This window comes from Miscanthus floridulus, chromosome 4 (genome assembly GCF_019320115.1).
Source record: "Miscanthus floridulus cultivar M001 chromosome 4, ASM1932011v1, whole genome shotgun sequence".
In the NCBI taxonomy this organism is placed as follows: Eukaryota; Viridiplantae; Streptophyta; class Magnoliopsida; order Poales; family Poaceae; genus Miscanthus; species Miscanthus floridulus.
Window position 1 is genome coordinate 114,890,234 of NC_089583.1, and position 22,022 is coordinate 114,912,255.

A 22,022-nucleotide genomic window follows, 5' to 3' on the forward strand; every position below is an offset into this window, starting at 1 on the left:
TCAAAAGTAGATCGGGTGTCGCGCATAGGATGCGCGTGGGAAATGGTATGGGCGACGTCCAGGGGGCGCAGGCCCCGCATGAGCGCGCGAAAACACAGGCGCGGGCAAAGCCGTGCTGGCGCAAGCGCGGGGCATCGAGTGCAGGCGCGCGCACATGAAACGGAGTGCAGCGCAGGCATCCGGACGTGCTAGCACTTCCGTTGTTATATTTCTTTATCTTAAAAAAACGTATACTGAGAACGTAAAGTGCCTAGGCAAAATTTCATGTACGGATTTACTTCCTCCGTCCCAAAATAACTATTATTTTCGTTTTCCGAGAAATAACTTTCACTAAATATATTATTAAAAATATTAATATTTATGTTACATAATTAGTATCATCGAAAAGATATTTGAATCTAGTTTTTTAACAAATTTATTTAGAGATACAAATATTGCACATATTTTCTATAAATCGAGTTAAATTTACAGCACGGAAATTAAAAACGACAATTAATTTGGGACCGACCGAGTAAAGTTTTATGTTCGTTGCACTGGGCACATACGCACGTTGGGCACCTATGTGCAGCATGGGTGACTTACATAAAAAAAAGATAGTTTATACTAATTAAATTATATTATATCCAAAGTTAAAATAAAAAGATTTACTACATCCACATGTATCAATCAGATCTAGAAAAAAAAGATTTTTATATCTAAAAAATCTCTTATATTTATCCTATTTTTTAAAATATTAAGCCCCCTTTGGATTGCGGGAGAATTCCTGTTTCCTGCATTTTTCCAGTGAAAATGAACGGGTCCTGTAAAATTCATGCATTTCAAAGGGGCCTTATGTAATTAAATTACTACATCTAATAGATCACACATGCATCGATCAGATCTAGAAAAAAATCTAAAAGCATCAATTAGATCTAGAAAAATATTTTTATATCTAAAACTTCCTTTATTAATTCTATTTTCCAAAATAAAGTAGTTAAATAAACATAGGAAAAAGTCTACTTCACCCCCCACCTTTCATACTTGGTCTACTTTACCCCCTCAACTATGAAACCGTCTGTTTTACCCCTCAACTTTCCAAAACCGTCTATTTTACCCCCTGGACGGTTTTCAGAGGCGGTTTTGCTACAGTGTCGACAGTTTTGAAATTAATTGGAATAATTCATAGCTGCAGCTTCTATGGTCCAATTGTGGTGAAATTTTTATGCTACGCTAATTATTGTATGCTTGAACTATAGTAAAAATTTCGTACTCTTTGGACTATGTATAACTTAGTTATAGATAAATTCTAATTAATTACAGACAAAATTGGATTTTCCAATTAATCTAAAGCTACAAAAAAAAATTTGTACTAAAGCATACTGTATTATATATTCATTGTGCAGATCTACTCATGTGGAGTCCAATAAAATTAGATTTTTCATTTTATGATTTTTCTATGATTTACTATGATTTTTCAAAAATTCACCAAAAATAAATTTAAAAAAGAAAATTCAAAACCGTCGACACTGTAGTAACCCCGCTGTTACTGTAGCAAACCCGCTGTTGCTGTAGCAAAACCACCTCTGAAAACCGCCTAGGGGGTAAAATAGACGGTTTTGAAAAGTTGAGGGGGTAAAACAGACGGTTTCATAGTTGAGGGGGTGAAGTAGACCAAGTATGAAAGGTGGGGGGGGTGAAGTAGACTTTTTCCTACTTTTTTTGAACGAAATGGGCAGGTGTCACAAATTCATAATAGAGAGACAAAAATCAGGTGGAAAGTTCAATTCTCTGAGATCATAACAAATAAGCAAAACTTCGCGCGAAAGTATCACCTCAATGATGATCATGACACCAGACAAGTCCTTATCCATTGCGATTGCTAGAAAGTCAGATAACTTCAAAAACTTTCCTTGATTTGTGTACCTTGGGTTCCTTACAAGAGAATAACCACTTACTGGGGAAGATATTTTGGCTGTATATAAAGGGCCAGTCAAAAGGCTAATTATAAGTTTGTGCCTTTTGTGAGCTATTCATGTATTTGTAATGTTATAATGCTACAAAACAAACTCACGTTTTAAAGCATTACTGTTAATATCGGCCCAAGTGAGGTTGAATGTGAAGATTCCTGGTTGAGGCTGAATTTCCCGAACAACAGAAACAAGAGAGGTGTAAGTTGTTCTCTGAACATTCGTGGTGTCAAGCAGGTTAATGGAACTCATGCACATAAGAATTCCGTCACTTGTCACTTGAACAGGACAATCAATGAAATCTGCGCCATCATCAATTGCACTGTGGTAGGCCAGGTCTGTACAGTCCGGGTAGTCTCCACTAGCACCATTATGTGAGATAACTAAGGGTTCCCCTGCAAAAAAGAACTACAAATAATTAAACTGAATAGAAATAGAAGACATCCAACCATCACGGTACAATTACTAAGTAGGCCTTACTCCCATACGATACGTACCATGATCATTCTTATTTGAATTCAGTTTGGTAAAACAACCTGCAGATAAGGAGATTCAAATGCATTAAAAATATATGTCACTTATTTGTTCATAAAAACAACTAAACATCACACTATGTTTCTGCGATGGGCACAGACATATCTTAAAATACGGTAAAGTTATTTTAAACCCTACAATAATAAAATATTTCATCATTGGACAGTGAACACTATAAGACTAAATGGGGGATGAGGGAACAAAACAATCTAATATCAACATGAGGCGTTAGAAGACAAGTTCCAATGGAGGATTGTAATATTATGCCTTTTACTTAGTAAACGTGAAAATCCAAAATATTGTTCATAGGAGAACAGAGGACGTAGTTCATAGGCTGAAAAGGTGGGAATCGATAACAATAGAGTAGCTGGATCTTTAACATGTACTAATGCAAAACTTAGTAGCTTACCAATTGCCTCTGATGCAGTAATTGGGTGCTCTGACAATACACCATCAACAGAGAAGCCACCACCATTGATAAAGTTCAGGTATTCTGCCAACGGATCATAGCTGTAGTTATAGGGAATAATTCTATCATTGGCAAAATCAGAGGCATATATTTCTAGCCCTGCATTGTGGGCTTCTGAGACAATTGATGTGGATGGCAGTAGATAGTTATCCTTTGTCACCGGCCAAATGTAACTCTTAGGGACTATTATGCCAGATGCAATAGACTTAATAAACTTTAGGTTACTTGACAGTGAACCATATGTTTGGTTTATAGAATGATCTAAGAGGGCTTTATCAAGAAATCTAAACACAAGCTTTGTTTTGCGGCCAACTCTTCCAGATATATTTTTGAGGAAGCCCAGTTCAGGTGATGAGATATAATCCATGGATACACGCTTTTTGATTGAAAGTATGTAGTTCCTCATGTCCAAACCACGTTGTTTGTAGAAGATGTCATGCTATACATATGGAAACAAAATTAGCTTTTGAAGGTAGTATAACACTAGCAACAGTAAATTCTTGTTAAGTTCCAAAAATAACAATTCAACCTGTACATTCAACCAAACAGGAGATGGCATGACAAGGGACCGAAAGTCAGTAACACTGACGATAGGATAGATGCCGTCGAATCTCTCAGTGCGAGACCAAATTGCTTGTGTCACTGCTCAATAAAGTAGATAATCAGTTAAGATAAGAAGTATAGCTTACTTCATTAAAATAAATTTGTAGGCCATAAAAAGCACATAATCGTAGAAATGCTTTGAGCAAACAAGGATAAAAATAATAGTAGTAATAATGTCAACGCAAACAATTCAAGATGTCCATAATGTAAAACTAGTTACATATAACAAAAATAAAACGAAACAGAACATGATATTCTGTTATGATTTTCAAGACTCATAAACTTGGCGGTGCATCTATTTGGTGTTTTCCAAGCTATTAATTAGTTTGTACTTACTACACATCTGAGATAGTGAGATGTACAGAGATTATGCAAAAAAATGCAATGATGGAATCGATTTAAACGGAATAGTTGCAGTGGTATCGTTGTACTCACGAAAAACAGACTGAAGCTCAGCAATGGTGAAGTCTAAAACAAACCATCCAGTTTTGCGCACGCCATCGATGACATAGGTACGCTTGGTCGACAGTGGTGCAGTTTTTCATATTTATATCCCGAAGGCAGACTCCAACACCATCCTTTGTTAGTTGGACGTCACACCACCTTGGCTGGAATCTGGAAACACTCCCGAAAATCCACCTTTGGCGACCACAAGTGGAGCGGCGCCTGGAGAAAGAACAGATGCTCATAATTGTTGCCGTGGTTTCCCATCAGAGAATATATATCAGCTCAGATAACCACTCGATTAATTTTACCAGGTTGAATTTTTTTCTTTTTGATGAAATACCAGGTTCATTTCAACTCATGAATGACATAGACAAATCTGAACTTGAACCCACATGACAGGAGAGAACCGAAGCTGAATTCTGGAATTTGCAGAAGCAATAACCAAATTGCTACTAAGGTCTTAGAAAACAAAGCACCTAAATCGTCAGCGAAAGAGAGGTGGCCTGAATGAACATTCTAGAACAAGTATGTACTGCTACAGTGTCGGAGCCAGGAGCCAGAACCGGGGGAAGCCCCTCAAACGGGCTCTTACTATACTACCTTTGGTCGTTTCAGGAATCGAGCTTTATTTAATTTGTCGTCTGTCGATTAGCTATTGTACTACTTTTGGTCTACACATGAACCGAGAGGATATGATTGAGCAGAAAGGGTTTGGGCGGTCTCGGATACCAAACTTCATCAGCCTGTTCGGGAGGCCGTAAATAATCGTGGATTATTTACTGCTGGTTGATTTAGTATGAGAGAAAAATACTGTTTCTGACTGGAAATTTACGATCATTTACGAGTAAGCGAACAGGCTGTTAAGTTCTATATTATGGCGCCCAGTTCAGAAAAAGCATTGAGCGTTATTTTAGAGAAAATATGAAATTGGTTTTATATTTTTCCAAGTTCAAACATTTCGTATCAATTTACTAATATTAAATCAGATTTTAGTATTTTTAAATGCATATTTATTTTAGAAAATATTTGGATAATTTTTTTTGAAAAGATACTATTATTTTTTATAAAGTCTAGATCTTCCTGAACTGACGTGGCGCCACATGTGTTTCAAAACTATTCAAACTGAATGGTTTCAAAAGTCTTAGGAGTCTAAAAAACTAGTTTTTTTTATTAAAAATGACAAATCGAACTTGTGATGATAGTTAAATGTGTGTAGATGGTCTTTTTTTTTAAGAAATCCTTTATATCTCCATATAGATCTACTATGAAAAATACACTTCTTCTAAAAAATGAATCTTTAGTACTTCTTTCCAAGAAATAAATCTTTTTAAGCCTGACAAATGTAGATCGCGCCTTGCCTTTTTGGTCAAGCAAAATTCAACCGGGAGCGCCTCGTTTCTTTCTTGCCGAGAACGCAAAACCCGCTCGAACAAAATAGGAAAAACGGAAGCCGCGGTGAGATAGAAAATTCACACTTGGCCTTCCTCCCTAATCCCACTTATCAGCATCACGCCATCACGCCCCCGCCTGAGCGCCGTCTTCGGTCGCCATCCCTGCATCGCCCGCGCCGCATCGCATCGCATCGCCGCTGCCGCCATGCGCCGCTTCGCAGCCGACAGGGCGCGCCGCGCGGTGGCCGCGTCCCTGCGCGGCGCAGCGTCCAGATCAGCAGCGCCGTCGCCTCACCCTCCGGCGCCGCGTCATCCAGCCTACCCGGTGGGGGCGGCGGCTATGGCGGCCGCCATGTCCACGGCGGCCGCGGGCGCGCCGCCAGTGTCACTCGACACCATCAACCCCAAGGTGCCGCTTGTGTGCTCCCTTCTTTGATTCCTCTGTTTAGCTAGTTTGGGTTGCTCTGTTCTGTGATCGATTAGCGGGGCGATTGAAAGTTTCGATCTCTGTTAGAGTGTGTTGAAAGCGTGTTGCTGCTTTTATTAGTTGGGTTGCTCTGTTCTGTTCGTACTGTGACTGTTGGGAGTTTTGATAAAAAAAAACTGTTGGGTGTTCAGTGTCCGTCCATGTAAGAGATCGAAGTAAAAAGCTTACTTCTGAGCACTATTGGGAGGGGTCAGTAGTAATGCGAATTCTACAATGCATCGTTGCTTTAACCTGCAAATTGTATAACCCTGAATGGATGTGATTTGTTATGTTTCTTCAGGTCTTGAAGTGTGAATATGCAGTTCGGGGAGAGATTGTTACACATGCTCAGGTACGTCAAATATGAAACTGAAAAAAATGATAATCGATAGTAAATTTTGCTGTCTCGAGTAACTTGGAGATGTTTATTGCTACCCCACGGTCTTAATTCAAAAACAAATCAACTGCTACTCCATGCTACTTCATGTCGGGAGAAACAAGGAACTTATTCCAGGGTTGGGGTGGAAGTTGATGGTGTATATGCTGATGCCGACATGATATGACCTTATGTTTCTTATATGAAAGAGGACTGCACTATCTTGAATAGTTTTTAATATGACTCTGCTGGACTCGGTTTATGATCTTGATTTCCTTCTGCAGAATTTACAACAGGAATTGCAGAAAAATCCAGAATCACTTCCTTTCGACGAGGTTTGTATTTGGATCCCATGAACTGCATCTCTGCACTTATTGTTTCCGATGGTCAATGGAGTTTGTTACATCTATTTATTTTAATGGCAGATACTCTACTGTAATATTGGAAATCCCCAATCACTTGGACAACAACCAGTTACCTATTTCAGAGAAGTGAGTTTCTGTTCCTTGTATTTTGGTTATTCGATGCAACTACCAATGGAATGTTCATGGTTGCTTACTAGCTCATGTTGGCTTTTCAGGTTCTCTCTTTATGTGATCATCCGGCTCTCCTGGACAAAAGTGAAACTCATGCTTTGTACAGGTACATGCAAGAATTCAATATTAGATAAGCACAAGTAAATCAATGCTAAATTGGTTAGTTGACTTCAATACTATATGCTAGGCCACACGCCTAGTAATAATCTAAAATGACAAGAACCAACTTTCTGTCTCAGTCATTTGTAACTGTTTTTAGAGCTATGTCAGTATGTAAGAGACAAGTATAAGAAGTTTAGTAACTGCTCAGCATAACCATTTATCTGCCTGCTCATGTTTTGGGGACAAAATTAGTTGCTTAATCTTTTAGGAACCTTTTCTGTCGTGGTGCACTCATGATGTTGTGGCTCATGAGAAATGAGAACTCAATTTCTCGAGCAGGTATAAGTTAGTTCTGAAATTTCCAAACCCTTTGAATCTGTAGAAACTGTCATCTATAGTGTCTTGTCACATGCACTTGAGCTTTCTCTTAAACCCTTTGAATCTGTAGGAACATTTGCATATTGACACATTTAGTTTTAAACAGCTTTCCTAGTCACTAAACTGATCATTTAGGTGCTAGGTGGGTGGCTAACTACATACAATTTGTTTTGGGGCCTAGAATGTTGATTTATATTTATGTTTTCATACAGTTCAGATGCTATAGAGAGAGCATGGCAAATTATAGAGAAGATACCAGGTAGAGCGACAGGAGCATATAGCCATAGTCAGGTACATATATAATGCACTCTTGGATGAATGCTGTTATGATTGGATGAGCTTGATCACCCATGTTGCTCTCTATTTCAGGGTGTAAAAGGTTTACGTGATGAAATTGCTGCTGGAATTGCTACCCGTGATGGGTTTCATGCAAGCGGAGATAACATCTTCCTAACAGATGGAGCAAGCCCAGCAGTATGTACTATATATCTTGTTTTGATCAGTGGTAGTCCATTTATGTGGAATAAGAGCTTATTCATCTGACTAGCTGTAATCGGCTGACTGTACATATGGACAAAAGCTTGCCCTTGTTACTGATATAGTGTGATTTCTTTTTTCAACTAGGTGCACATGATGATGCAGTTGTTGATAAGTTCTGAGAAGGATGGCATTCTCTGCCCTATTCCACAGTACCCACTGTACTCTGCATCAATTGCTCTTCACGGTGGTTCCCTTGTATGTTCTGTGACAATGCTTCTATGCTGCTTGTTATTGCTTGTTGAATCAGATCAATGTCATCTCAACTTGCAGTTTTAGGCAATAATTTGAGTTAAATCTTTCATATAATTCACTGAGTTCAGTAAAAGTCATTTCATAATGATTAGTGAATCTATCATCACCAGTCAAAATTGGTTTGTATGTATGACTGCTGTTATATGCTACTAACATAGCAAACCTGCAGTAATATGATCTGTATGTCTGACAATTTGATTTGTGAACAAATTTTCTTTCAGGTTCCTTATTTTCTTGATGAAGAGGCAGGGTGGGGACTCGAGGTTGATGAGCTGAAGAAACAACTGGAAGAGGCTCGATCTAAGGGCATCACTGTCAGGGCGCTTGTTGTCATAAATCCAGGAAATCCAACAGGACAGGTAATTATTTGTCTAATTGTTACATGCAAAAATGACAGATCTTGCATGGTTCTCATTAGGAAAAATATACCTCATAAGGCATTGCGGATTAAAATTTTAACATCATGTAATATTATGCGAGGTGCCGAGATAAAAAAAAATTACCTATAAGACAAATAATGGCATCCTATCCCATTTTTTACAAGAATTATGATCTTGGTAGGTTCTTGCTGAGGAAAACCAAAAGAAAATTGTCGAATTCTGCAAGAATGATGGACTTGTTCTTCTCGCAGATGAGGTGAGTCGGAACTTGTGTTTGAGGTTTTCACCATAACAATACCCATGAGCTGTTCACACACTTAAACATGGTATGTCTACTAACACCATTTATTTATCCATATCCCCTCTAGGTTTACCAAGAAAATATATATGTTGAAGATAAGCAATTCCACTCATTCAAAAAAATTGCACGATCACTGGGATACACTGATGATGATCTTCCTTTGGTATCATTCCAGTCGGTTTCTAAAGGTAGTCAAAATCAAACTCAGGTGGTTCTATGCTCTATAGTCCTATTCTGTTTGCCTCTCCTAGTTTTTTTTTTGTAAAACTTGCTCTTTGTGCTGCACCGCTGCTAGGCTACTACGGAGAATGTGGAAAACGAGGTGGTTATATGGAGATAACTGGATTCAGTCCTGAAGTACGGGAACAAATTTACAAGGTGGCATCAATAAATCTATGCTCCAATGTTTCAGGGCAAATTCTTGCTAGCCTTGTAATGAACCCACCAAAGGTCAGTGTAGGATGCTTATAGGACACTCTTAAGTACAACAATGATGGCAGTAACTAAGATATTTTGTACCTCCACAGGCTGGGGATGAATCCTTTGAATCCTTCATGTTAGAGAGGGATGATATCCTTTCATCATTGGCTCGGCGTGCAAAGGTTTGTGCTACTTCTGCCCATTCTAAGATTGATTGATTGTACCAGGCTGAAAGTGCAAGTCTCAATGTATTACTTTTTCCCTTCCATGTTTAGAGACCTAATACAAAAATATCAATAATAATAAAAGCTACCCCTGGTCGAGTAGTCCGTTAACATATGCAACAACTTAAAGATTTTTCCCCCTGAATATTTTAAGCACCATCTTATTGTTACATATTCTTATTTGTCACAGGCTTTAGAAGAAGCATTCAATAGTTTAGAAGGTATTACATGCAATAAAGCCGAAGGTGCAATGTATCTGTTCCCACGCCTTCATTTACCCCAGAAGGCGATCGGAGCTGCCCAAGCAGCTGGCACTGCCCCAGATGCATACTATGCTAAACGCCTACTAGAAGCCACTGGGATTGTTGTCGTCCCTGGTTCTGGTTTTGGACAGGTTGGTAATCTCAAAAGTCTCGTGAAAGTCCTTGTCGTTTCAAAGCATCATTAAGCTTTGTACTGAGACATCGTTTTGTTGGATTTTAACTTTGTGATACTGTGAAGGTCCCTGGAACATGGCACTTCAGATGCACGATACTGCCGCAGGAGGACAAAATACCTGCAATAATATCTAGGTTCAAGGAGTTTCACGAGAAGTTTATGGATGAATTCCGTGATTGAGTATCCATCACTGGCGTCCATCTCAATCTTGGTATACCATTAGTTTTCTGCCAGAGGGCATCCTGTAATTTTTCTGTTGAAATAATAAGGTTGTCAATTGGTGACCGCCCCTCATCGTCCTATGGATGCTACAGGCAAACACCATCCTAACTTCTGTTACAGGCAGATCCTATGAAACCTTACAGAATCTCGGGCACTGCAATTCCATGCTTCTGTTTGCCTTGTGAGAAGTGTATTTAGGCTAGGTTCTGAGCCCTGATGTGTACAAACATACCCGAATTTTGAGGTCAAGCTGAAATGTCTCGGCGCATCCTGAAATTCTGCCTTGTGTCGCGGAGAATCTTTATTGTCCAGGTGATCTGTTTGGTGACTAGCTGACTGCTCTGCTTCTGCTCATTTGACATTGCTACAGGTAAAGACACCAGTAGGAGTGTCGAACTTGCATCTACTACCATTGTCCCAGATATGACTAATGCAGGGAGTGGAGATCCTGTACAAAATAACACTTTCATAGAGAGTTTGAGCAAATTGTTTTCAATTGCATTGCATGTTCGCTTCAGCCAGGATATGTCCAATACCAGGGTTAAGTAGAGCCTTGTGTAGGTGGTCCATCGGACACCTGCACTGATGGGCCCAAAGCGCCTCAGCCCAGCCTGGATTAGCTTTGCCTGCTTCAGTACTGCACTCGTGCTGCTTAACAAAGCATCTAGCTTCTGAAAACCCTTCACGATTAGCCGCACATCATTACAATTCACTGTGTTTTTATTGACCACTTGTTTAACTGACGAACCGTAGGAAGTCACTGGAAAGAAAATTCTCAGCATACCCGTAGGAAACAATGGGTCACCACACCAGTAGCCATCCCCTCGTTGACGTTAAGCACGCAGAGCTTAGACTTGTAAAAAAAAACTGGAACAATTAGGTGACATTTTATAGTAATATATCAATATCAATAAGAAGAGACTAGGCACCAAAATTTGACTCGACGATGAGTTAGAACCTGGATAGTCTGGGCATACATCTATAATACCCTCTACCAACTGATCTATATAAGCTAGCTCTAGACTTTGTAGCGACCCGCCAGAGGCGAGGATTGTGGCTTTTGCGTTGCTCGCTGTCCCTCCCGGGCATCGGTGGCTGCCAGATGTAAGCGCAATGATAGTAAATATAATCCCTCGCCGCATTGTCAACCATTCCATCATATTTCCATTGCATTGCATCCACGAGCTCATGATTCCCTGTCCCCTTCACGTTTTGCCCACAAACACAAAGCAGTCACAAGTTCAGGCACCACGCATGCATGGCGAATTCAGTGATCCGGCACAATTCAGAGCTCACCATGGCAGCAGGCAGCATCGCTTGTATGGATATACCAATGCTAGTGTAAAAGAAGCTGGTGGTAGGTCCGTCAGTGCAAGTGTCACAGGGACACCAGCATAGGATTACACCGGTCACAGCAGTAACTAACGCTTGGCTAAAAGAAGCCCGAACGGAAACGGGGCAGGGAAAAGAAAGGCCTCCGCGAGAGGCTGCAACTACTAAAGGCGTAAGCACGCTTTGGGCGAGCTTTGTTTGCACTTGCCAAAGCAGCCCCTAGCTCCATCCACACCCACACCCACACCCACACCAGTCACCACTACTACGCCTCAAAGCAAACAAAGCAACCAAAAAAATCCACAAGAAAAGCACGCAGCGCGCAGCCACGCACACGCACACTAGGCACTCGCATTGCACGGCCACAGATCAGTTCACAGTGATCCACGCAAAGCAAACGCGACGCAGCTCCGCAGCTGGGAGCTTGGCTCGTGGCCAAACAGAACACATGGAGCAGAGTAAAAGAGAGGGAGGCAGTGGCGAGCATGAACGAACAGCAAGATGAGACGGCGATATCCCCACAAGGATTGTGTTGTGCTCGTGCCCGTGACTGACTTTACAGGCCGTGTCTCTCGGCGAGACGGGGCCGGCCGGGCGGCGTCAGTGGGAGAGCAGAGCAGACCGCTTCCAAAGCAAAGCGAAGGGCGCTTTCGCTGTTGCATGGGCGAGCACCGCATCATGGTGGCCTTGCACTTGCGCGCAAAAAGGAAAAGGCACCGCCGCTGGTTTGTTGCTTGGTGCTCCGCTTCTCCAGAGTCCAGACCGTCGTCGGCTCTTCGACTCCCCTGGGGTCTTCTTTTCTTTCTTGCAGGGCCGAGGGTGGCCAAGCTTTTGAAGAAGCTCTGCGTGCCTGATCACCTGATCTGAGATGTTGAGATGAAGGCCAGGCGGCCAGGCCTGGTGCGTTTGCCTCCGGTGTCTAGCACTTGTTCTTGCTCTCGTTGCTCTTCCTGATTCTGCAAACTTCGCAGGGTCACTATAGGTTGTCATTGGTGATTGTAAGCCGCCGATTCATGATGGTTAGGAGTAGGATGGATCATCAACCGGATCCATTTCTCACACAACTGGCATCTGGCATTTGCTAATTTAGGAAGGAAAAGTGCGCTCTCAATTGACTGATTGAGAGAGCTCGGTGTGCCAGTGGCAGGAGGCTCAAGAAGCGACAGCAGCCTGAGGTCAGACAGAATCCGCAGCACAATGCCACAACACGCATGGAATGATGGAAGCGACGGACGGACAGGCCTGTTGATTTGATTCACAAGACAAAATCATCTCAAATCACACGCGAACAATCATGGAATCACACTACGCACACGCTCACTAGGCACAAGGGATGCCGCCAAACAATCTACTGCTAAGCTAAGCAGGAAAGAAACCGGCAATGCCGGAGGCTCCAGGAGATGAGACTCAGACGGCAGCCTCCATTCTCGGCTCGAACGAGAGCGCGGCCACGAAGCTCGTGACGGCGTCCTCGTCCGCGACGTCCACGCCGGCGCGCCGCGGGAGCTCCTCCCACCGGTTGGTCCTGACGTCGCACATGAAGCAGCCGCTGGCGCCGCCGGCGGAGCTGGAGCTGACGCAGACCATGACGCGGGCGCCGTGGCCGACGCAGTTCACGTCCGCCTTGGCGCCGCGGAAGGCATGCGACATGGACGGCGGCATCGCGGCCACCTGCCGCCACGCGCCGCCCGCGAACTCCCACACGCGGAGGCTGGCCGCGTCGAGGAACTCCGAGAGCACCACCGCGTAGGCGCCGCCGCCGCACGCCACCACGTCGATGGAGTACTCGTGGTACGCGGGAAGGATCCGGGGCAGCTCCGCGAACGCGCGGCGCGCCACGTCGCAGGCCACCACCGTGCCCGAGCGGCTCAGGAAGTAGATCAGGGCGTCGCCGTCGCGGCAAGCCACGGCGGACGAGTACTGCCGCGACGCGCTCCGCTGCATGGTGGTGGCCACGACGTCGCCGGACTTGCTCAGGAAGTAGACCGTGTCGTCGCCGTCCTCCGCGACGCGCTCCTCCCGGGACGAGGCGTCCTCGGCCGGTTTCCGCGACAGCGCCGCCTCGTCGCCCCACGCGTTCGTAGACGAGTCGTACACCACCGTGGACAGGTCCGGGAGCTCGCCCAGGATGAGCACCACGCGGTACGGCGAGCCGTACATGGCGACAGCCTGCAGCACGCCCGCCGCGCGCGCCGGCGGCGGCGGGAGCGCGCGGGACGCGCCCGTGAGCGGGCTGACCACCGTGAGGCCACCCGTGCCCGGGTCGCGGTACAGCACGAGCCCGCCCGCGGCGGCCACCGGCTGCAGCGGCCCCGGCGCGCCACGCCACGGCGCCCAGGCGCGCTCGGCGGAGTCGAAGACGGCGGCGGGGCGCCGCCGCCGCTCGTCCTGGTCCTGGTCCTGGTGGTCGGGGTCCTCGAGCATGAGGAACCATGGGTCCCGTGCCGTGATGCGCGCGCAGGCGGCGCGGAAGGTGCGGGACTCCGCCGCGGCTCGCCACCGGCGGGAGACGCCACGGAGGCGGAAGTAGCTGGCCGGCGGGAGGCGCGCGAGCACGCGCTCGAGCATGTCGTCGTGGAGGTCGGCGAGGCCGGGCGCCGCGCGCTTGCGCTTCTTGCCTCCGGCAGCTCCGTCCAGCGTGGCCGCCATGCCCGACGCAAGGGCGGGCGGGCAGGAGGAGGCTCAAGAAGAGCTTGGCAGCAGAGCCGGAGCGGAGGCCGGAGGGAATCCAAGCAAGAGCCACTAGTGGAGGTTGGAGGTTGGAGCGGAGGAGCGGCGGTGGTGGGAACGAACCTTCCTTGTGTGGCAGGGCAGCGATGGACCGGGGGGGGAGGGGCGGGGTGGGGGGGGGCTCTTTTTGTTCGCGTCGCGTTGACATGCGGAGCACGGGAGGAGGGAAAGAGAAAGGCGCAGCGGCTTTGGGCCGGCGTGAGCAGGTGGTGGTGGTGGTGGTGGTGGTGGGCGAGGCAGCCGTGGACTCGTCGCGTCACAAGCGAGCGTGTGTAGCGTAGGCACCACCTTTGCAGGTCGTTTGTTCCCCGTCTCGGTCCGCCGTTGAGCCTAAGGATGGCAATGGGTAAATCTCCATCGGGTATGGTCACTCTAGATTTATCATCGTCATAAAAATTTGGTACCGTTAGAATATCCATACTCGTTATGGGTGGAGAATTTTCCCCAGACCCATATCCGGCCAGGTAAATCATATCCGTCGGGTCATCTGTACCCGTCAATAATTTATTCACACACATGAAAATCAGAGCACATAAAATTAGACAAATAATAGCATATAATAATATCTTCTGTAAATTAAGAGTCTAGAACAAGTGATGCACTGCAACACTGAAGAAGAGTGTAGCCATCTTGTAAGTACCCTACCTCCTGTTGAAGCAGCAATGTCTCACTCACCTCCAGACAACAAACAAATGCAAACACACAGTTTCTGTTTTTCACGACAGACTGAGATGAGTAGCAATGGCAATATGCCATGTTCAGATATCAGAATTTGTAGAGCAAGACATGTTCTAAGGGGAAGCATCAATTACAAACTTGCTTTGCTCAAAGTTCAAGTTCCTGTAGACCCTCTTGAATGTCTGGGAGGCAAGACCAGAAGGTGGCAGCTTCTGACCAGAAGGTGGCAGCTTCTTTTTCCTTGTTGTCAACTAAAAAGAAAAACCAGCAATTAGATAAAATCAAAGTAAAGAGAATCAAACTACAAAAGAAGAGAATTGACATACTTTTGTACTTGTTCCGCAACCAATCTTGTGAGCACATAAGAGCCTCTATCATTTTTGAAGTCAGCCTACTGCGATGCTCACTGAGTACTCTCCCACTAGTGCTGAATGCAGATTCAGATGCCACTGTAGTGATAGGAATTGCATAAATATCATTTGCTATCCTTCTCAAGGTTGGATAACGTACTCCAGCCACCTTCCACCAATCCAGCACCTTGAAACCCTTAGTTTCCAGAGATACCAATTCATCTTCTAAGTAGCGATCTAGTTCTGATTTGAATCACACAGCAGATGGCCTTGTACTAGCAACTCTTGCACTAAATGAAGATAAGAACTCCATGTCTTCAGTTGGTGCAGCCGCTGATGATTCGCTATTGTCACAGTCTTCTTCCACATGGTATTCAATCATCAATTCAGTTAACATATCTATGATTTCAGCAGCCTTATCTTCACAAATGTAACCAGTTGTACCAGTTAGCCACTCAAAACACATCAGCAAGCTCAATTTTTTTGAGACGAGGATCTAGAAGTGTTGCAATACCCATCAATCCTTGGATGTCCGACCAATATTTGTCAAATTTGGCTATCATGCTAACAGACATCTCTTCAATCTTTGTACTACCACAAGTTGACCATTGTCTGATTTTCTTCCTAATCTCACAAATTTTTATAAAGTATATGTTGGCAGTAACATATTCAGTTCCAGAAAACAACAAAGTTATGTCATTGAACACTCGAAGCCGTTCTACAACATCAGCAGCAAAGTTCCATTCCTCCTCACTAGGTAAACATGTATATTGCTTATCAACACGACTTGCTCTAATAAAAACAACTTTATAGGGGACTACAACACTAAGCATCTTAAATATTGAATTCCATCTAGTCTTGCAGTCAATGTTTATCTTATGATCCAAACTAACCTTAACAAACTTAGCTATCTCCTCAAACTTCTCTATCCTTTTTGGTGTTGCTGTCCAATAAGCCACACTTTCACAGATATTCTCAATAGTAGTTTTAATATGTTCTAGACCATCCTTAACAATCAAATTGAGAATATGAGCACAACAACGCATGTGTAGTAGTTTCCCTTCATTTATAAGCTTACTTTTTCTAATCTTCCTCACCAATAAGGGATGGCCGCATCATTAGTTGTAAGTTGTCAAGGGTAATTGTGGATATCTTCTCATCAAGGTTCCAATCAACCAAGGACTCGTATAGTTCTTCACCAATCACTTTAGATGTGTGAGGGGCTGGTACATAGATGAACTTGTACATGTAACAACGTATGTAATCAGATTTTAGATTGTACCTCATGATAATGTGTGTCCAGGATATTATGTGTTCTGTTATCGTAATACTCAAATTTCTAAAATGTTTTCTTTAGTATCTTCAGATTTCTATAGTACTTACATCTTAAAGATACGACAGAGATACAATATTTTTTTTATCTATATTATATGCCTCAATCTATACAACAACTGGGACAGCATGTTATCAGTACAGCCACATGATCACACTCCTGTCACTTTGCTCCATATGCGACAGCATGTTATCAGTACAGCCACATTATCCAACAATTGGGAAGATAGAATACATATAACCATATCTTAACATTGTACATAGATCAGATAGTACAATGTTCAACATATCAATCTTAAGCTACATTCTAGTTGTCTTGCAAAATAAACTCAGAAGACCGAAGCTGCAGTGCTACAAATGTAAGAAATACAAGTCATGTAACTATCCTAACAGGCCATGTGATGGCAATGCAGCAGCTACTGCACATGTCCGGTCCCTCTCTACAATCAAAACAAGATATATAGAACCATTCATGAGATCTTCATATGTCATGGATGTAGCCATGAGATTATACTTTCACAGCAAGTGTAACTAGAATCTTCTAATTGCAGTTCAGATACAAATAGAGCACTAAAACACTAAAGCTTATGTGCACTTTGTGCAGTGTAGTTTGAAATGCTAAAACAGTTTTGTAGTGTTGTCTGAAACACTAGAACAGTCTAATAAAACATGTATCTAGCACCTCATGTTATAGGGGATGTACCTCATGATAATGTTTCTCAAAGTCCAAGATTCATCGATGAAATGGGATGTGACTGCCATATAGCCCCTTTTCTGGTTGTCAGACATCCACAAGTCGGTAGTTATGGCCACCCTTGAATCAATACTAGCCATATATTCAATAGCTTTTTTCCTCTCTAGCTCATATTGCATCACAATATCCTTTCTGAAAATTTTGAAGGAATATTAAAAAATGAATATGAAAATTACAATGGCAGCAAGACCAAACAGTAAGGATTAAGGAACAAACCTTATTGTATTCCTAGTACCCATCTTGAATAGTGGCTAAAGCGCACTTGCAAATCTCTGAAAACCAGCATGGTCTACCATGCTCAAAGGATACTCATGTAGAATAATCATTGCAGCAAGTTCCTTTCTAGCTACTTCTTGGTCAAATGTGTAGTTTTCAACTTGAACGGTACCTGAATCTGTGGAACCAAACCTCAAACAGGATTGTGACAAAGTCTTGTTCCCTGTTGTCTTCATCTTTCTAAGTGTACACGACTTCAAATGATCATGTAAGTGCTTAGTTCCATGGTTTGTTTCACCTGATAGCTTCTTGAAACAATACATGCGCTTTGCCTTTATTGTGCCCATGTACTTAACTCTCTTGAACTCTTTCCAAACCACTGAGGTGAGCTTCCTCTTTGTACCACTAGCAGGACCATCTTCATCTTCTTCAATAGGATCTTCATCGTCTTCTATTTCAATAGGCTCTGAGATCTGAACTGCAGTTTGTGAGCATTCACCTTCACTGCTAGAACTCATTTTTTTGATCTATACCATATAAAAAATATGACATGAAATATGAGAAGATTTATTTGCCCTTGCCTATGGTACCATGGAGGAGTAAAAAAATGCTAGCAACCTGGATATTCTCACAAGGTAAGTGTGCTTGCAGTTCTTTTCCTGCATGCTTTAGAACTAGATAAAAAATGCATCCATGTTTTCGCAGCTAAATCTAATTATTTCTCCCTTATTGTCAATAGTTAATTGCACTTGCTCACATATTTCAATTTCAGTAGATGGCTTGAGTCCTAAATCATGTCGACTATCAAAATGATGCAATCATGTAGTTATTAACAAGGTGAAAAATATCCTTATATTGGAATCCAATGAGCTGGCATAGATGTGCTACAGACCACATGAGCCATACTCATATACGAACCTTTTGTTACATGGAAGCTAAAAGACAGGCAACTTACCTCATATGGAGGCATTTTTATGTGAGAGTTATATTCTAGAGTTTTGACGACAATCATGTAAAAAATTTATCAGGCATAACAAACATGGCATGCAGGACATGGGAAACAAGCAATATGTAACTAATAAATACAATCTGCCACTAGCACTATTACTCTTGGGTTTACTTACATCAGTGGTTGCAGCAACTTGCGGCTAGTACTAGTAGGCCGAGTGTTAGTTACTGCTCCACCTCCACCCAAAGATGTGGCTGCAGAAGAGGGGCTGCACTATTACTCTTGAGTTTACTTACATCAGTTGGTATGTTTCTTTTCCTGCTAGGGTGTGTACCGTGCCACGACCACGAGTGCCACTCCTAGAGGAGGGCCACATATGGCTAGACGGCTGAAACCTTTGTAGCTACGACCTGTTAGTGCGACTAGCGAAGGGTTACATAGTGAAACCCTGCCACACTTCCTAGGTAGAGGTGATGTGGGCTTTGCAAACCCCGGCATTGGGAATCACAGCTCGGTGGATAAAGTTGTACAATTTCTATAAAAATATTTAACCTGTTATAACAGTCGTGCTCACGGATACGAGCGATCTGGATCCTTCATGATTAGTGGTTACTATAGATGGTTGGGAATTGACATAATCTTGATTATTCATTACTATCACTTGGGTTGGGTTTACTCACTAAAGTAGTGATTCAGGATGCTAAAACTTGACCAACTAAAATTGCTAACCGTAGTCAAACCGTGTCTAGCCTTTGAGCCTCATAGATCCCTTTGATATACTTGCTAAGCATGGCGAGCTTACACTTGTTTTATATTTAATGAAAATCTCGGATGGGTAACAGATAATACATATGAAGAGTTTCCAGAGGATGTCTAGGACTACTAGAAAGATGTCCCCCAGTTGGAGTCCCTATGGCATAGTGGGCTTAATGATCTACTCTATGTAATAATATTGCTGACGACCAAGGCTTGTGACAATTATGTGATGAGATTATGCGATGTAATAAAGTACTTTACTTTGATATTATTGGAATTTGAGATTATATGTGTGTTTGGACATCCTGGGTGCACATATATGAGCACTTAGTTTTATTATGCAAAATTAGGTGCGACAAATTGGTATCAAAGCTATAACTGACTGTAGGACGATCAACCTAGTTAGAAATACATGTTTTAGGATCACATTATATTTATTTTGCTACCTTTAATTTACTATAATTTTTTTGCTTATATTCTGTCTATTATCTGTTGCAAAAATTATCTTATTCTAATACTCAACCTTTTCAATCTTATAGATGGTCCGCACCAAGCTGACAGCCTGCAAGTGTACCATTGTGATGCCAACAAGGAGGACGAGGTTCACACTTGGCAAGCGTGTTCCTCCACACCTAGTTGAGGCTTTGAGGAACATGGTGGAGGAGCCCCAGGAGGAACCGCCTATGGAGGTGCCCATGGAGGAACCTCTAGAGGATTAGATGGAGGATGAACCTATGGATGAGGAGACTAAAGAGAGGCTCGTGTATGAGGAGCCCATAGAGATAGAAGAATTTGAGGAGGAGCCCATAGAGGGAGATGAACAGGGGGTCAGGATAGAGCTGGTGATCCTGATGATGGTGATGCTTCTGACAGCTCTGATTCTGATGATGGGGGTAATGATGGTGGTGATGGAGATGATGGTGGTGATGGTGATGACAGTGGAGATGATGGTGGTGATGGTGACGGAGATGGAGAAGATGGTGATGACTACCATGATGCACTGTTGGCTAAGGGGTGGACCACGAAGATCCACTATGATTTACAGAGCGATGCCTACTACCACCCAAAGCTTCTCTTCCTTGTATGCTGCTACCACACCAGGTGCACCGTGCAGTACAGGACGGAGCATTGGACCCACCCCGACTACACCGGCTTTTGGGAGACAGAGGTGTACATCCGTGAAGGGAGTCGGGTGCGCTACATCCATCGTGCTATCACTGCATGGCTCACACGTGCAGCCACCATCCGGGATGCTGCTCGACAAGCGTTGGTGGTCAATCACGACCGCCACTTCGACGACATCAAATGAGAGCAGGATCGTTATCTTCCCCGCCGTCGGAGCGGCCAATCCACCTACAACATCGCCGCACCACTTGGGGGGGGAGAACCATAGGCTTAGGCCTACCTTGATGAGCTTGGCCTAGACCAACACTGACTTGGTTCAAACCTTGGATGAGCTAGATGTCATGGGGAAGGCATACCTACAGCTTGCTCTTGAAAATGCTACGTTGAAGCAGCAGCAAGGTGGTCCTGATGTGGAGACGCCAATAATTCCCGTTGAATCACCCCCAAGGAATAGAGGAGGCTATGGAGACCCCAACACCAGCACCAACATAGACCCATAGGAGGATTTCCCAAAAATATGTAATAAACACGCATAGATTTGCGAGAGTGTGTTAGTTTCTTTTTTTAATGGTTGAACAATTGTTACTTGAGTGGTTGGATGATTGTCATGATAGATAATGTTTGATTTGGATTTTTGTCATGACTGTGATGATTTATGGGCATGTCCACAGTCATTTAGTTAAGATTAAGGCTTATGGATGATATGAATAAATAGTTGGTTTTTTTATCTTGTTGTCTGTTCTATATCTGAGCAGTCCACCTTTATTAGTTCATATCTCATGTTCTAGATGTCTAATGGTCGTGAAAATTTTATGGAGATAAGTAGACTTCTGCATCTTTCTTTTGGCACTGGAATCACCTCAATGCCTATTACGAGTTATGAGATACAGCTGTTATAAGTTGATGTTTCCGTGCTATCAGAAATCTAGAGCAGTACTGCTTGTCGTCTATTTTTTTCCTGATTAAACGTCAGAATCTGAAAGTGTGTTCTAAATTAAAGTTGTAGAGAATTTTATAAGCTTTCCAGAAAGGTAAAATTCGCATTCATATGATAAACAGAGAGTGAGATATGCTCATTTTACTACACTATTGTTTGTCCAACTCGTTGGAAAGTTCAGAACAATTATTATATATATATATATATATATATATATATATATATATATATATATATATATATATATATATATATCTTGTCTTTGATCTTGTGATACCTACCCTCATTAGGCCATTATCTCTTGAAGGATATATATTTTGGGCATATGAGACTTATATGATGTATCTACAGATGGTGAACACGAGCATAAACAACAAAGGATGCGAGGATTTGCCGCCGCCACCTCTTGTTACCCTAGAGCAATTGATGATGATGCAAACCCAGTTGTTGCGAGGACACAACGGCGACGCCACGGTGCCGGCAGCAAGGACAAGCCCACATGTGTGATGGCGAGAAGGACAGCAGCAGCAGCAGCAGCACAGCGCGAGGCGGGAAGGGCGGTAGCGGGGGCAGTAGCGTGACAACGAGGTGGGGCAGCAGCGCGACGACTAGCAGCTGCAGGGCGATGACAGTGGCCCGCTAGGGCTGGCCACGGCCAGACAGGCCAACCGGGCTCGACACCGCAGCGCGCGGAACGCGGCCAGCCACATGACGCCGAGCGGCCGCGCGAGGTGACCGCGAGCCATGCATATGATGTGCACGAATTTTAAAGCGCGTCTAGAAACTAACCTAACACGGTTGAAACTATACTACCTCGACCATGCTAACGATGGTACAT

The 22,022-nt window shown here is 43.4% G+C and overlaps 2 protein-coding genes and 1 pseudogene across 3 annotated transcripts; 1 reads left to right on the top strand and 2 right to left on the bottom strand.

Moving 5' to 3' along the window:
- Nucleotides 1–1,746: 1,746 nt before the first annotated feature.
- On the bottom strand, nt 1,747–5,597 carry LOC136549140 (glycerophosphodiester phosphodiesterase GDPDL4-like; annotated as a pseudogene).
- On the top strand, nt 5,447–10,355 carry LOC136552734 (alanine aminotransferase 2-like). 2 transcript variants are annotated; one of them, XM_066544300.1, is made up of 15 exons: nt 5,447–5,799; nt 6,158–6,208; nt 6,517–6,567; nt 6,658–6,723; nt 6,813–6,874; nt 7,461–7,539; nt 7,618–7,722; nt 7,873–7,983; nt 8,262–8,399; nt 8,602–8,676; nt 8,789–8,909; nt 9,017–9,171; nt 9,249–9,323; nt 9,556–9,759; nt 9,867–10,355. In XM_066544300.1, the coding sequence occupies exons 1-15, from the start codon at nt 5,596–5,598 to the stop codon at nt 9,981–9,983; spliced, it is 1,614 nt and encodes a 537-aa protein (XP_066400397.1). In that variant the 5' UTR covers nt 5,447–5,595; the 3' UTR covers nt 9,984–10,355. The 2 variants fall into 2 exon arrangements, with proteins under 2 accessions (XP_066400397.1, XP_066400398.1); XM_066544301.1 differs by having other exon boundaries at nt 5,662–5,799; nt 7,466–7,539; nt 9,867–10,352.
- Nucleotides 10,356–12,592: 2,237 nt separating this feature from the next.
- Nucleotides 12,593–14,178, bottom strand: LOC136552735 (F-box only protein 13-like). The gene has a single exon (XM_066544302.1). It carries the CDS (start codon nt 14,004–14,006, stop codon nt 12,765–12,767), a length of 1,242 nt encoding a protein of 413 aa, XP_066400399.1. The 5' UTR covers nt 14,007–14,178; the 3' UTR covers nt 12,593–12,764.
- Between the last annotated feature and the right edge of the window lie 7,844 nt (nt 14,179–22,022).

Bases quoted from the DNA above. Each gene is read 5' to 3' on its own strand.
- LOC136552734 (XM_066544300.1), top strand. From the start codon at position 5,596: ATGCGCCGCTTCGCAGCCGACAGGGCGCGCCGCGCGGTGGCCGCGTCC. The intron at 8,400-8,601 runs GTAATTATTTGT...TGATCTTGGTAG, and splicing joins CAGGAAATCCAACAGGACAG to GTTCTTGCTGAGGAAAACCA. The intron at 8,677-8,788 runs GTGAGTCGGAAC...TATCCCCTCTAG, and splicing joins TTGTTCTTCTCGCAGATGAG to GTTTACCAAGAAAATATATA.
- LOC136552735 (XM_066544302.1), bottom strand. From the start codon at position 14,006: ATGGCGGCCACGCTGGACGGAGCTGCCGGAGGCAAGAAGCGCAAGCGC.